The sequence below is a fragment of the Fusarium venenatum genome, assembly GCF_020744135.1.
Source record: "Fusarium venenatum strain MPI-CAGE-CH-0201 chromosome Unknown EDB82scaffold_4, whole genome shotgun sequence".
Lineage (NCBI taxonomy): Eukaryota > Fungi > Ascomycota > Sordariomycetes > Hypocreales > Nectriaceae > Fusarium > Fusarium venenatum.
Window position 1 is genome coordinate 5,833,542 of NW_027072132.1, and position 15,620 is coordinate 5,849,161.

The window sequence follows — 15,620 nt, forward strand, 5'->3', positions numbered from 1 at the left end:
TCCGACAGCCAATCCAAGACGGGATCAGACCCTGTTTAGGCATGGTTCAATCGTGGATCTACTACGCATCAGATCTGACTTTACCTTGGGTGGTGGTTATGCGAATACGGCAGCGAGCTAGAGCTTCTGGTCTAGATTCTCTTCTTCTGTTTGGCTGTTAGCACTCATTCATTGGATAAAGGAAGTGGGTAGACTTATCCCCTCACCGCGGGGGGCTGCCCTCAACACCATTTTCAGGAGAGAGGACAGCCAGGACTACCTCACCCAACAAGGTCTGTCCCAGATCCAACAACACAACCCAGCCTTACCATTGCTACTCATAGGCGAGATTTTCAGCTCCAGAGAATGGTCGTTCACAGTACCAGACAAGCACGAAACTTTGACTCCAACTCGAGATGGGTCCCAGCACTGCTTCCAACGTCAACTACGGGCATCGTTTCGCAGCAGTGAAAATTGCAAAGGTGAAGACTGTCTTGTAAGCTGACAGTTCTGTAATGATCTTATACCTTCGCCGACACGATTCTGCTGAGAGGTCATCATGGTAGAACGCAATCCGGAAGCACACTGACGCCGACACGGGAACTCCTTCTGTGTGATTCGCGCTGCCCCCTAGGACAAGTTTTTGATTCCTCTCCAACTTTCTCGCCAACGAGAGGTATGGAGGGCATTGACGGGTGGACAAAATACATCCATAAAAACCACCCTTTCATCTCAAGTCCAACCTTGCGGCCGGTCCGAGGGACCTGCTAAGACCTATTGGCCCTTGCTGGCGTGCTGGCGTCCGTCCTGACCAAGGGATTGTGACCCATGGCTGGAGGTTAATGCGCTGGGTCAGACCAGACGCGGAGCGTCACACACCGGGAGCGAGTGCTGTGGTGTGGTCCAGTGAGCGAAAAAGGGCCACGAGGTTGGGTGGATGGAAGTAGTGTGGTAATGCACGATAGCATAAACAGCTTCGGAGGGCCGGGGGCTATCAGACTGGCGAAAGGTGTCGGTCGAAGAACTTCTGTCTGTTTCCATAATTTGTCCGCTGCATCAGCTGGAATTATCCTAGCTGGCGGTTCCGACAGACGATAACTCAGGAGTCGTATGAAGTTCTTAAACTGACTGTGTGTGGCCAATATGAAGCCCCACTCCTCAGCTGCGTGCCATGTGCAAGCCAGCAGTTTGACCAAGTGGCCAGGCTAGTTCCATCTCCAAACACTCGAGGTTATCGCAACGCATGGACGGTCTACTGTTGACCGATGTGCTGGTTCCAGTGGAAAGGGCTGACAGGTGTCCTGCAGAGGATCTTACACTACCTATGGCACCAATCCTCTCGCGCACCAACAGGTGACTGGACTGCCCTCCTCGCCTGTCCGTCGATCCAAGCACCTTCAGTTGAACCTCCCACTTTTCAGTGGGCACAACAATCGGGCGCTTTCACGACATAAAAGACGATTTGAGCGACAACAGCGCAAGACTTGATGACCAGATATGAAGCTTAGGGTTAAGTTCCGAACGTTGTTACCCGTCTGCCTGGTAAATCCTATACAGGACGCGTTCCCCGCCATGATCCAGCTGCAGCATTCACGAGGTCCTGTTACAGGCTCGAGAGCGACACATGGAGGGGTAACCAGAAAAAGACGAGCTGTCTGCAATAGACATCCCTTTCGAGAAACTTAGTTCGGAGGACTGTGGGGGAGGCGTCGCGCGTGTTGATGTACTTGCTGAGAGCAATGAAGGAGTTCATCTTGAGGGCAACCGTGGTTCCGGAATGCTGATCCGTATGACATTTTAACCTCTGGGCGGCTATCGCGTCTCCAGTATAGATCCTAGAAACTGATCAGTATCACGAAGTAGTTGTTGACAGGAGAGCTCAAGCAGAAGGGAGAGACGTGATGAGATAAGTGCTGGAAGTGGAGTTCCACTGAACGCGCATGCACGTGACCTGCCCAGCCATCCGCAACGACAGTGTCAGCGTTTGAGATTCACAAATTATCATCTTTAGAGACGCGCATACATAAAGTCTTAAAATATTACAGATACAAGTTACTCAAATGAAATTGCAATTCCCTACTTACCTAGGTAGGTAGGTAGTGGGCAGTCTACGGCTGTAAGCAGTCCCCTGTCTCCCGTCTGCCCATAAAATAGCAGAAGTGGTGGTTTGGCAGGGATAGTGTGTTACAGTGCTTAGCGCACATGAAGGCACAGCGGGTCATTGTGATGACAAACACCCTATAGCAAGTTTTATCCTTTCAAGAAACTATACAACATGGCGAGCTCATCATCATCCACTCCATCTGCGGGCGCGCAACCTAAAATAATAGAAGACATAGTCGAAGCTGGTAAGAAAGCATTTGATCCGGCTGCTACAGAAAGGGAAAAGGGCGTTGAAGGGTATGACAAACTCATCGAAAGGTACGCAGCAATCTGGAATCTTCACGTCTTCCTCTACTCTTTCATCTCGACACAAGACTGACATTTCAAAGCACACCAATATGGAAGCTTCTCCCTGCTCTCAATGCACTAATAAAACCGTCAATTCTTCCTCCATGGCTACGGGACCCAGTGCTCCGGACACTCACTCTCCTCCCTCTTCGCCCAGGCGGCGTAAGAGGAACCATGGAATTTGTCTTCTCAGTTCATCCCAGCAACATAGGCAGGATTCCGGATGCTGATTCTGGACCTCAGAAACAGGGAGCCAGTATCACACATGAAGGCGTTGCCGTTGCGACAAAACTCCTATCTTCAGTTCCAGCTAGCTTAACATCGCAGGCGTGGTTTGACGGCATCTCAAGACAAATGTTCGAACTCATTGATGGAACTGATGGAACTGAATTGGCCAAGACTGCCTCGCAGGTTGTGGGTTATGGCATCCTCGGGAACAAGCAATATGGTGCACCTGGCTCACCTGGGTGGAATGCCTTTGTTCAGCCGATAGTACAGGACTTGAACCCATCACTGCGGTCAAACTCTGGATCCACAGGCATCAAGCAAGAAGATGAAGAAATTCTTGATCTCAGCCGAGACCGTGTCCTCATCGCATCTCACTGCCTCAAGACATCGCTTCAGCGCCTCAAAACCTTGGTGATATCTAACTCTTCGCCTGGGCTGTGCAGACGTCTTCTGCGACTTGTATTGATCCAAGTATGGGTACTTGCTTCATGGAATAATCCATTGCAGAGCACTGAAGAGAACTTCGTCAAGCCTGCCCGCGCACTACTCCAGGCGTATCTGAGACTTTTTGGGAATGCCGAAAGTGTCAAGCCTTTCATACGGAACCTTCTCTGCAAGGGTGCTGTGGATGGAGCAGAAAAGCACTGGGAATACCGACTTCGGGGAAACGGCGATATCGAAGTTGTGGAACCCCGTGGGACCGAGTCTGCAACCGGCATTGAGTTGAACTGGAACGAACTCGAAGGTAAGGCAGCGAAGCTTGTTGAATTCGTCACGACTGCTTGCTCTGTTACAGAAGTGTCGTCCATCTTCTTAGATTTACTGAAGCGCTGGATTGAAGCGGCAGGTAAACAAATCGAAGTTATCAAGATAGATGTTCGTCCTAAGGACGAGAAATTGGACTCGCCTCTTCAAAACCTGTTTGAAGTGACTGTTCTACAGAAGCTTATGGACAAGGCACCTGAGAAGCTCGTGAGTCAATTCGACCAGTTACTGGAACTGGTCTGTCAGGTTCTCACAGCAGACAACCAATCGAGATTAGCAGATGACCTCCTTGCGGTTGTGCTGAGCTTACTCAATCTCGTCATCACAGCACCGACGTTCCAAAAGTCCCATATCAAACCAGAGGAGCTCAAGGTTGTTGAATCTGCCCTGGAAAGGTTGAGCAACGAAGACAGACCACAAATAACACCAACGGCAAGAAATTTAGCCTTACTTCTGAAGTATCGAGATGAGATGGAGGAAGACGAGGGATCGGCTTCGATTCCCAGTGCTAGGCAGATCGAAGACCAACGAACATACAAACTGGCGATGGAATATGTTACTGGAGGTGATGATAATCCGGCTCCTATCGTTTCGGAAGGGTTGAATCTACTTTCTGGTCTCATACTGAGAGACAGCCCAATACTCGATATTCCAGCTGTCGCTGTCCTATTGTCGACTCTGCTTGAGAACAATGATGACTACATAAACCTACGAGTCATTAAGGTATACACGCAGCTGGCAAACAAGCACCCAAAGTCTGCTGTGCAAGAACTCCTGGACCACTACCTGGATGCACAAGAAAAGTCTACGACGGATGTCAGGTTGCGCTTTGGCGAGGCCTTGTTACAGGTTATTCAGAGATTAGGAGAGACCTTTTCTGGTGATGCTGCCCAGCAAGTTAGCGAAACACTGTTATCAATCGCCGGACGGCGTGGATATCGACCAAAGACTATGGCAAAGCAGGCTCGTGACGAGAAGCGACAGAAGATGACGAAGAAGAAGAAATATGATGAAGATGAAGACGACGATGACATAAACGTCGACGAGGAAGTAACAGAAGAGGACAAGGCCAGGAATGATATATTGGCACAGATTCTCAAAGGATGGGAGAGTAAGCGCGGTACCGAAGATGTTCGAATTCGCACCTCGGCACTCTCTATCTTCGGCGCTGCACTTGAAACCAATATTGGTGGTATTGGCCCAACGCTTGTATCCGGAAGTGTTGATCTTTGTATCAACATCCTGGCCATGGAAAGAGAGACGGAGACGGCGATCTTACGAAGAGCCGCAATTCTAAACGTGTTGAGTTTTGTCAGGGCACTTGACGCAGCCAAGGAGTCCAGCCGCAAACTCGGCTTTGGTCTTACCGACGATAGTCGAGAAGATATCGTTAGAACCTTGCGGTATGTGGCCCAAACGGATAACGATGGGCTGGTGCAACAACATGCGAACGATGTGGTTGAGAGTCTCGAGAACTGGCAGATGACAAGCATGCTACCTGCGCAAGACCAGAGCAACCCTCCAGGCCTTACAAAACTCGCAGGCCTTCATGTGAACCCGAGCGGAACTCTGGTCGATGGGTCTGGAAAGCCTCGGCCAAGGATCGAAGAAGTGGAATGAGAGAGGATGAGATCGAGACCAAGGGGATATCCACACTATCCGAGTACGGCAAATGATTGACAATTTCGGTGCCTACCTGATGGGAACATAACAGGGCGCAGCATCTAGACTGTGGACTGTGAGACCATGTAAGATTTTCTGCAGCTCCCAGGATGTATGCCATGGGCATGGGATATAGGCAAGATCTAAGGTGACCAGGCTTGGAAGCTGAATTATATTCAAGAGCCGCAGAGCATTAATGCGACCGTGTTGACGAGATTCGATTCGATTCGTAGAGTCAATCTGACCGAGGCATGTTGAGAAATTTGGTTGGTCGAGTATCCGCCAAGGTCAGAGTAATTGATTACCGAGATGAGACGATACGTTAATCAAGCAAACAATCAACAATTTCGGAAGTAGGTTCCCTCTCATATAAGAGAACTTTAAACCCTTGTTTGGTGCGTTTTCGATAGAGTAGAAGAAGCCTTTTCAAAGCTCGGGAAGAATTAGTAACCTTGTTGTCGTACCATATAATGCATCAAGGTTGACCGGTGGAGCCGAGAAGTGAGATAGACCATTGCTGGAGGGTACGTACTCCGTATGAGCGAGGAATAAGAGTTGGAACTTGTTATTCTGCGACATGGAAGACGGGCAGGGACCATGGAAGTTTGCTGAAACGATAAGATGACATGGATGTTATAAGTACGGATAACCTTATGGACTGACCGCGCGTGGCTTTGGGATGAAACACGAAGTAAAAGTATACGAGAAGCGAACATGGCACATACATAAAATATGTATGTCCGTGTCAGATACGGATAGTGACTTTGAATATGTCGTACTGATGTTGTGAAAGAGGGATTATTGTGACTTGTGGATCGGTACCTGCATGAAGATGCAAAATTTGCTCATACAAGGGAACAGGAACAAGAAAGATCAACACCGCCAAAGAACCAAGAGGCTCTTGTCTGTGGGCGCCCGTTAGACTACGTGCTCCTGTCCCCTCCTAATTACCCAGTTGGGCAATCGACAGTCTTCGGTGATTAATCTGGCTGGTCAATTCTTAACCCGTGTTCCTGAAGATCAGCATTGTCATGATCATTTTGCAACCACCATGCATCACATCCCGTCTTTTACGATGTAGCCACTAGTGCACGTCTTTCTACTGCCACAGACTTTTGCTTATGCCGAGGAGGCTAAGTAAACTTTCTTAGATGACAGCCATCTCAACTCTAAGATTCTGACCGTGGTTCAGCTTACAGAGGAAGTGCTAAAGGGAATGATCTGAGTCATTCTATGGAGTAGAACCGAGGAACTGCTTGGCATGGAATAACAGATCGTTCACTCCATATGAGTGGGTGGGTTCTCTTATTCTCTTATTTGGTCAAATTGCGGTCAAGTATGCAAGGGAATGGAATTTTTACTTGTTCCTCTTTTTTGTTTCTTGTATGTAGGGCAGGATTTTATGGAACCTGCCTGAGAGAGCCCGAGCCGAAGGTCACTGCAGGGAGTCAGTTATTGACTTGTAAGAGAATGTCTGACTTGAGTGATTTCTGACTTGTTGGGTCATTCTAGTCTCGGCGAGCTGGGCTTGGCAGAGGTGAGATTGAGCGAAATGGCCTCCTTTTTTGAATGCATGCAATGCTTGGTCACCGTCTTTGCTAGTATGACATGGGAGTCAGGACTGACAAAACGATGGCTGATAACAAGATTCGGGAATCTCTGCTAGTCTGCTACCTCGCCATAGTCCAAGTTTGAGTTGCAATAATATGTACGTACTCCATGCGCACTACGAAGCATGCCGATCCCATCGGAGATTTCAGTTGTGTTGACAAGCGCGGAATACAACAGGAAGGAGCACCAGATGTTGATTAGGACACACAAGGCTGAAATTAACTGATCTGGGGGATGCTCACCGCACACTATAGGGGTAAGTGGCTTAGTATAAGCCAGTCCGTCTCCAAGAGAGTAATAGAGGCCGCGGGGATGCAGTGCGACAAACAAGCGCTCACCGAAATATTTCATCACCCAGACTTGAGGTTGTCCTCATTTCATTCGTAGAGGCAATTTCAGGTGGCGTACGCCAGAACAGCAAAAGTCTCGGGAGGGTCGTGCCTAAGGACTGAGAGTTTAATTGGTCCGCATGGTGTCTCAGGCTCTGCACGGTACCTGCATAAAAAAGTGACGTGGTGGGCGCTAGGGCATGGAAGGATTGAAAGAATAAAAGGGAAGGGAACAACTCTTTGCTTGAAACATAATTCTTATGTTTACGTATCAAGTTGGAATAATATCAAACATAACTGCTTTTTGAAAGGGAGTCACTCAACACCAAATAATATCCTTGCCACTTTTCTGATATAGCATGAACAATCATCAAAATGCAATCAATTGCCCTGTCCTGCCTCAACCTGAGTCGCAATGGCATTGCTAAATTGCAGGGTGCTCGCTCACCAAAAATGTGCTTCTTTAGCTCTAAACCCCTGGCCACACACCCCGGTAGCCCGTCTCCGAAGACTCTACCGCGCCCCTGAACCATGCCGTTTGAGGCAAGCGCCACGACGCCCCACCGGCTTCTGAACCTCGTTCTTCTCCAACCGTTGGTCTTTCAACATCTCCAATCAAATCACATCCTTGTCCATCTCGACAACATCAACGCCGCAGCAACCGACGAGGCCGCCAAGCAGGATTGAGGGATGCAGATGAGGATGAGGATGCCTCCTCACTAAGAAAATATGAGCTATTAACGCTTTGCCTTGTTGACTCACTTGCGCCCTCTTCGCACTGACACTGGCTCATTGCCTAGTCAGTTGTCGTGTAAACGCCAACGCTTCAGCTAATACTCTTGTAGTAACACACATGCTCGGTCAGTGGCCGCACAAGACGCTTGTGCTTACACTTCTCCTCCAGCTGCGGAGATGGAAGACCCGGGCATGGTTCTTGAGTGTACTCAGCGGGTACGGTCCTCTTTCATCCCAAGCAAGGACCAAGGACCAAGCTCTAGATGCCATACCCTAGCACGTCTCCAATATCCAAGGGGCTTCTCAGTGGACCACAACACCACCCATGCTCGAAGCATCTTGGCAGTCCGTCGTTTTGAGGTTGCATTCGCTTCCTTTCCCTGCAAAGATGCAAAGAGCTAAAAAGAGGCGCTTCCAGCCCAGTTTGTACTACTGCCCCCGACTCCAGATTCTCTTAATATCTACCGCATCCTGCCTCGACATTGTTCTTGCCTCTCAGTCTTGTCTATCTCAACTACACACTCGTTCAGTCTCAATTGTGACTATTACATTCATTTTCGGCTTTGCCATTACGATCATTCCAGCTCTACAGCAACTTGCGTTTTCTCGCGTTTCAACTTGAATACTTTCTTTAGTGAAGCAAAACTGTGTCTTGCTTGCTACCTGAACTGTGGAATCGATTTCTACAGCCATTACATCGTATCTACGTTGTCATAGACAAAACTGAAGCTACCGCAAAAAACCTACATACCCAACCTTCAAAATGAAGTCCGTCGTCGCTAGCATCGGCATGATCGCCGCCGTGGCCAACGCCTACCAGTTCCCCCAGCACGCCCACTACCGCCGAGACTACAACGGAACCGACTCTCAGACCACTCTGACCGTCAAGACCACCGTCGTCGAGACCATCACTAGCTGCGCCCCCACCGTCACCAACTGCCCCAGCCGTGACCAGACTGCCATTGCTCAGCTCCCTGAGTCCGACAAGACCACCCTCACTGCGACCCACACCGTCATCCTCACTGAGGTTGTCTGTCCCGTCTCTGAGGCCAGCTCCATCTACACCTCCGTCCTTCACGATGCCGAGACTGGTGGTGTTACTGGCAAGACCATCACTGCTGAGGTTCCCATGAACACTGGCGGTGCTTACCCCCCTCCCACCGAGAAGACTATTGTCTCCGACTACACCACTGATCAGGTTGTTACTCTTACCCAGGGTGAGGAGACTATCACCACCACCATCCACAAGACCATCCAGAAGACTCTGACCGTCCCTGCTGGCCCTGAGGTCACCAACGACGGCTCCAAGGGCAACGGTACCCCTGAGGATGACACCACCACCACCACCACCAAGACCACTACTGGCACCATCACCAAGACCATCCAGCGTGTTGATGAGACCGGCCCCGCTACCGGTGGTGACAACGGCTACAGCACTGGTAAGGGTGAGGGTGAGGACGATGGCTCCAAGGGTACCGGCAACGGTAACGGTAACAGCTCCAACAACGGTGGCTCCGGCTCCGGCTCCAACAATGGTGGTAACGGCAACGGTGAGTGTGTCCCTGAGACTGTCACCGTCACCGCTCCTGCCTCCACTGTCTATGTTACTGTTGTCCCTGAGGCTGCCAAGACCAACGGTGCTGATGACGCTACTGTCACTGGCAAGGCTGTTGAGGGTGATGACTCTGAGGATGATGATGAGGACGACTCCGCCGAGGATGAGATCTGCGACACCACCACCACCCTCGACGCTACCGTCACTGTCGTCCCTTACCCCGTTAACGGCACTGCTACCGGTGGCTACGCCAAGCCCACTGGCTTCTCTCGCCGTCTCCGTTAAATGTCCACGGACAACTCCCATGTATATGAAGTCTTGTCAGTACATTAATCACCACTTGGTTACTTCTTGGTTAGGCATCTAGTGAAGGAAGGGCTCCTTTGGATAGGCTTACACTATTCTTCTGGATGTATGACAATCTATTTTTTGCTTGCTTCCTTTTATCAAAACAATTCAATGAGAATCATGAACTTTGTCTTATCTTGCCGACAAAACAAATACTCTTTCAATATGTATCATGTTATCTGTTAACTTGAAGCCTGGATAGGGTTGCTTGATAGATAAACTTGGCTCGTGTTTTATATATCTGGGGCCGAGGTTTTATAGCCTGCTCCCTGTCTCTTTGATTTTGTTTGTCTATATGTATATCTTTCCTTCACTGTGTATATATACTTTGTAATAGAAGATGTGCTTGGTGTACATAACTCTTCTGTAATGTGACCATTGGATATATTCCATAACCAACTTACAAGTAGTGTGTAAAGCTTTCTCCTGCTCATAGGTATCTTTCATTTGTATTTCCAACACAGTCGCTCGGCAAAGCGTTGTTAGTTGCAACGCAAACCCATTCAAAACCGAATCCCCAAACGCCTTACTTCTATTTGTAATGCAAACATCCTAATTCATCACATCGTATCGTAAATAGAGCACTTATCCAAGGAGGACCTGCTCATACATATCGCTGTCCAAATATTGCTGCAACACGTCTTGTAACGCTGCCTTTGTACGGTTGAGTTGCGGCGTGACACCCTCAGCCTGCTGAAAGTTTCCACGGATGCTATCAACGTGGCCGGCGAGTTGAAGAGCAAGAGGTTCGAGGGATGTATCGAGTAATTCCTATTGGGTGTTAGATCTCACTTGAAGGCGTAGAACGTAAAGATGATGGTGAACTTACTTTGAGGCTCTCCTCATCTTTGTTGGCCACGAATTGTGTACCATGGCCCTGATTCTTAGGTGGTGAGGTTGGTGCCAGAACATGCGCTTTCCGGAACAGATCCTTGCGCTCTCTCGTCTGCGCTCTCGCATTTGCCTCTAAGCCTCTCAACACCTCATAGTCATCCTCAAGCTCCTTTTCCATTCTATCCCTTTCGGCCTTCAACAACTCCACCGCATGCTTTCCAGGGTGGAGCTGTCTCTCCAACGCCTGTTTCCCGTCAAGCACTGCTTCGAAATCAAGCTCCATTGCGCGACCCCCGTCTGCATCTGCGCGGCGCCGAGTACTCGTCGCTGATGACGCTGGTGGGAAGGGGACACCACGGTCGAGTTTGCGCTCTATACGGCGGGAAACGAGGTTCAGGGCCGCGGTCGCATGGTCACGTCGGTTGCGGGTGGTAGCTGTTCGCTGCAGGATGGGTCGCTGGGCGAGTGTAAGGATGGATGTTGCTGCAGGGAGTGATGATCCAGTTAGGGGAGACCACTTTGCGGCGATATGGGAGGAGCGAATGGTGCGCTTGAAAGGGGCGATGTGAAGATACGGTTTTGGTGGGGAGGGAAGGGATTCATCCGAATCGGAGGGCGCGTCATTCTTGTTCTGGCGCTTCTTCTTCTTCTTCTTGCTGTCTTGTCCTTGTTCTTGTTCTTGTTCTTGTTCTGGTTCAGGTTCGTCGGCCTCTTTAGCTGGCGGCTTCCTCCCTCTTTGTCGTCCGCGCTTGGTAGTTTCATCGGGCTGCTGATCCTCTGCGTTTCCTTGCGATGCGCGGGCCGTCTTCTTGGACTTATCCGCCTTGCGCCTCTTCTTATTCACATCTCCCCTGCCATTGTCCAGGGAGTTTCGTGGGCTCCGTGTGACCTGATGTTCCTCTTCCTCTGGGTCTTGTTCCTCGGGTTCCGGCTCTGGCGCTTTGCGTTGGCGCTTTTTGCGATGAGCTGGTTGAGCTTCTTCGGGCTCTGGTTCAGGTTCCTCTTCTTGCTGCTCGTCTGGCTGTTCTGCTTGGTCTCCCTTTGTCTTTTTCTTGCGCCGTGGCTTCTCAGAACTTTCTGCCACTTCTTGCTCAGGCTCTTTATCGTTCTGATCCTTTTCGCGCGAGGGTCGGCCGCGTTTTCTCTTCGGTTGCTTTTCGTTCTCTGCTGCCTGCTGCTCCGGTCCTTCAATCTCTTGGTTCTTCTTAGCACGGCTGCGCTTTTTCTTCGCTTGCGCCTCTTCCTCTACACCTTCCTGTTCAGGCTCAGGCTCAGGCGCATCGTTATTTTTGTTCTTTCCGAGCGAAGGACGACCGCGCTTTCGTTTCTGCGGCACCTCATCCACCACTGCTTCGGGCTCTGGTTCCTGTTCCTCCTGATTTCTCTCAAGCGAGGGCCGACCGCGTTTTTTCTTCCGTCGTGGCGCATCTTCTATTGTCTTTTCCGTATTCTTATCTTCTAGAGATGGTCGGCCGCGCTTCTTTCGAGGTTTACCTTCCTGAGCTACTGTCTCTTCTGTTGCATCCTCTTGCGCTAATTTCTTTGGTCGCCCTCGTTGCTTCGGTAGCACAGGTTCTTCGTTATCGGCCTCGTACTCGTCGGGACGATCTTGTGACGCGCTGTTGGTGGGAGATTTGGACGCGTTTGCGGGCCGACCACGCTTGCGCGCTTGTGGTTTTGGGTCCGAAGACTAATAAGAAATGACTGTTGGTTATTTTGAGCTTTTAGAGACATGTATTGTTGCTTTCACTTACCATTGTGGGTTGTAGATGTGCAAGGAAACGATTTGTTTTGTTGACTTTGTCGCCCACCAATTAACTGAGTTTGAGTTTCAGCGGCTCGGGGCGTTGAGATGGGGTTGCGGGGCAGTCCCGTCCTTGTCTCCGCCTAAGGTCCGGGAAGTGGTTTATCACGGACTGGACTGTCATTCTACGCCTCCTTCATCATCATGATACAAATTTAGGGTTAAATTGAGTTTAAACGCAATTCAAACCCTTCAATTGCTTAGCATATCGTTTCAAATTTTCTATAATAGCTTTTGGATAGAGATGTTTTCATATTGTCCTCATGAAGGGGTTTTTTAAAGTGTCATCATTCACAGCGTCGTCAGATACACAGGCCAGTGGTCTAAACCAAGAAAGTCGCACACGACAGTCATGACCCTTTGTCTTGACAGTCCCGATTCATCGGGCTGTCTCAGCTACAAAACGTCAAAACGATAAGCGAAAGTTTAGCCTCTCTGTACGATGAGCATACCATGCCACTCATTGGGACGGTTGACTACCACCAATGCTACACGATGATGCCATCAGACGTGTGCTCTTGCGATAGGCACGCTCTGGACTCTCAATCCAGTTTCGTCAAACTCTGCAGGACAAAACTCGGAGGATCCAATTTCTCGCAGAGACAAAATTCGCGGATGCGTCATGACGATGGTAGGCCCCCTCGAGCAGCGTCTCGGTACCGAACAATGGGTATCGGTGCTGGTACCTTTAAGATCCTAGAAGTACCTCGCATCATGAGCGAAATAGGTAAGCATGTACCTTGGTATTTATCCAGTATGTATCGTACGTTTCTCACTTCATGCCCAAAATTCATTCTGCTTTTGAGCATTTGCGTGAATGCAAGTTGAGTGTAGCATCGAGTCTCTTATTCGCGTTTTATGTTTGCCAGCTCATCAGCGTTTGCATTCCGAGGCCAGAAAGATAGAGCCTGATATTGGATGAATTATCCTAAACCAACCGTCTTATTATCGCTTTTTCATCAGAAATGTCATGGTATTCGTCGTGGCCAAACTGGACATGGCCGTTCACTTGAGAGAATTAAAGGTAGGCACTATGTAAGAGTCACACTAACGTGTCAAAAGCCTCAACAATCCATGGTTCCTATCAACCAACACAAGCAGTCCCTTGTCAGAATTTTTTTTCCTGGCCAGAGCCGGTTCGTTGTGGATTAGATCAAAGAGACCCTAACTTGGACCTCTTGAGCATTGCTGCCCAAGTCGTGCCGTGTCGGTGATGCCCCTTGTCCTGTTGGTCCACGACGGCGCTTAGAAGAAGCGATGCTCTTTTAATTCAGTCCCGTCAGGCTTGAACGCGATATTCACACTCGGTTTGGGGACGACTTGTTTCATTCAATGTTTTTCGGATCCAATTCTTGTACAGGGATTCAGGAAAAATGTGTTTCTACTCGGTAAAGACTCTTCTGGTGTACTATCCAACTTCCATTTCAAGGTTGTTCTGTGTTGGCAGAGACCCGACGCTAGTTGTGCAGGGCTAGACTTAGACTGTGCAGGGCTGGACTCGACTCGACTCGACTCGATTCGACTCGGCGAAGATCGATTCCTTCTCTTTGACTTTCACATGAATATTCAATAGGCGGAAATGGATAGTGCGGGCCGTTCCTTGTGTCTAAGTTTTTGGATCATAACTACTACAACACTATAATCTCCAGGTGTCTACAGTACAATGTTCGTGAAATGCATCAACTAGACTGTTCCACAGCCAAGGCAGGCTAAGGTAAGTTGCCGTCGGTCGTGTGCGACATGTATAAGCAGTGTATCCAACTTTAGCTGAATATGGCCACGGGCTCATCAAGATCTTCATCACTCGATATATTCTACAACAATCGAGTCTCTTCTAACTTGTTGATTTCATGTTGATTACTTAAACTTACACATCTGTCAATCCAACGCTTGCGCTTTGGCCCCCAACTGGATATACACCAATGAATGCACCCCAGTGTGCAGGAAAGAACAAAAAGGCAACTGCATAAACCTGAACCAGAGTCTACGTGAGAACAGAAACGTATAATTCTAGTTTATAAGCACAGTGATTTTACCTCTCGGGGCATCTTGCAACACCCGAGAGTGACATTCTCGCCTTTCGTTTTACCCGGAGCCTCAACAACGCAAAAGCTTGGAAATCAAGTCTGTGTGTGGTTTCTCATCTGACAGACAGATACAGACATACACAGCCAGTGTAAGACGGTCAGATCTAAGCCAAGAAACATCTCTGCGGCGCACGATCTTACCTGGGCCACTAAGGCTTCACCAATTAAGCATTGATATTCATCCCGCTCGATTGAAGACAGGCCGGCAGCCCAACCTCTTCAATTTTCTATACAGATCCGATCCGAGTCCGGACCCGGCCCCGTTACGCATACTACAGTCCAGTATTGCTTTGTCCTTTTGCGCACAAACGAAAAAGGGCCGCTTCTCCAGAGAAGATCGTCAACTTCAACCCGCTATTGTGCTAGACCAGCGCAGACTGTCCCGCGGTTGAGGCTTGTATGCCAGGGCTGCCCTTGTTGCTGGCTAATTTGGACGAACCAAGGCCAGCAGGTCTCTACTGTTCAGTTTAGCTAGCCTCATACTAATTTATTCAGTTGTTGATCTGCCGTTCATCCTATAACTCGTCATTCGACTCGGCACATCGTCTGGTCTGCCGCTGATCGGCCCTGGCTCGACTTACATGTGAGGTTGCCCGATCATCGCTGTACTGTCCGGTACCAGACTGGTACCATTTTGTGACATAGATCGAGAGTCGTTCCTTTCTGTTGTGCATTTGGTCATCATCTCAGTTCCATTAGCAGTCGGTTAGCAATCATTCAGCGCAGCACGGCCTAGTAACCTCGTTTGACGTTTGACCCCTCCTCACTCCTGCCCATTCATCCATCTCACTTGCATTGCATCTGGGCTGGACTGCACCTTACTTTTTGTTTTTATTTTATTTTATTTTATTTTTTATTTTTATCTTTGCCCCTCCCGACTCTTTTCTTCTTCCTTTCTCGCCTTCCTCCTTATTCTCTTATTTTCCCTCATTTTCTTTTTTCTTTTTGTCATCTTCCTTGAAACGTTTTGTTCCAAGTGAAAGGCAAACCAGAAACAGGATTGATAATCAGCGCTATACTAATCTCGACGGTGAGATTCTTCTACTGCACAGACAGGACAGAGCCTTGACTGCCCACATCGCTCGCCTGGGCTATCGCGGTAGGGGCCTGCAACTGACTGAATCAACAATTCAATCCATATTGCGATAAGCGGACCGAGAAGATCTCCCCGAGACTTCTTTTATCTGCTCTCTGTCCCTCTTCCAGGACATATCCTGTCATCTTTTACAACA

General features: G+C 49.1%; 3 protein-coding genes across 3 annotated transcripts; 2 read left to right on the top strand and 1 right to left on the bottom strand.

The window, feature by feature from the left end:
- The first annotated feature begins 1,993 nt into the window (after positions 1–1,993).
- EDB82DRAFT_344961 (uncharacterized protein) lies at positions 1,994–5,286 on the top strand. Its single transcript, XM_025725126.2, has 2 exons — positions 1,994–2,400; positions 2,472–5,286. The coding sequence occupies exons 1-2, from the start codon at positions 2,255–2,257 to the stop codon at positions 5,041–5,043; spliced, it is 2,718 nt and encodes a 905-aa protein (XP_025593755.2). The 5' UTR covers positions 1,994–2,254; the 3' UTR covers positions 5,044–5,286.
- Positions 5,287–8,523: 3,237 nt separating this feature from the next.
- On the top strand, positions 8,524–9,600 carry EDB82DRAFT_530441 (uncharacterized protein; the record flags this gene model as incomplete). The annotated part of the gene is made up of 1 exon (XM_025725128.1): positions 8,524–9,600. One exon carries the CDS (start codon positions 8,524–8,526, stop codon positions 9,598–9,600), a length of 1,077 nt encoding a protein of 358 aa, XP_025593757.1.
- Positions 9,601–10,248: 648 nt separating this feature from the next.
- On the bottom strand, positions 10,249–12,765 carry EDB82DRAFT_530442 (CENP-Q, a CENPA-CAD centromere complex subunit-domain-containing protein; the record flags this gene model as incomplete). The annotated part of the gene is made up of 3 exons (XM_065609223.1): positions 10,249–10,434; positions 10,493–12,187; positions 12,754–12,765. 3 exons carry the CDS (start codon positions 12,763–12,765, stop codon positions 10,249–10,251), a joined length of 1,893 nt encoding a protein of 630 aa, XP_065463513.1.
- Positions 12,766–15,620: the final 2,855 nt, after the last annotated feature.

What these genes read in the sequence shown, in the direction of transcription:
- EDB82DRAFT_344961 (XM_025725126.2), top strand. Translation starts at nt 2,255, where the DNA reads ATGGCGAGCTCATCATCATCCACTCCATCTGCGGGCGCGCAACCTAAA. An exon ending in TATGACAAACTCATCGAAAG is followed by an intron (nt 2,401 to 2,471) that starts GTACGCAGCAAT and finishes GACATTTCAAAG; the next exon opens with CACACCAATATGGAAGCTTC.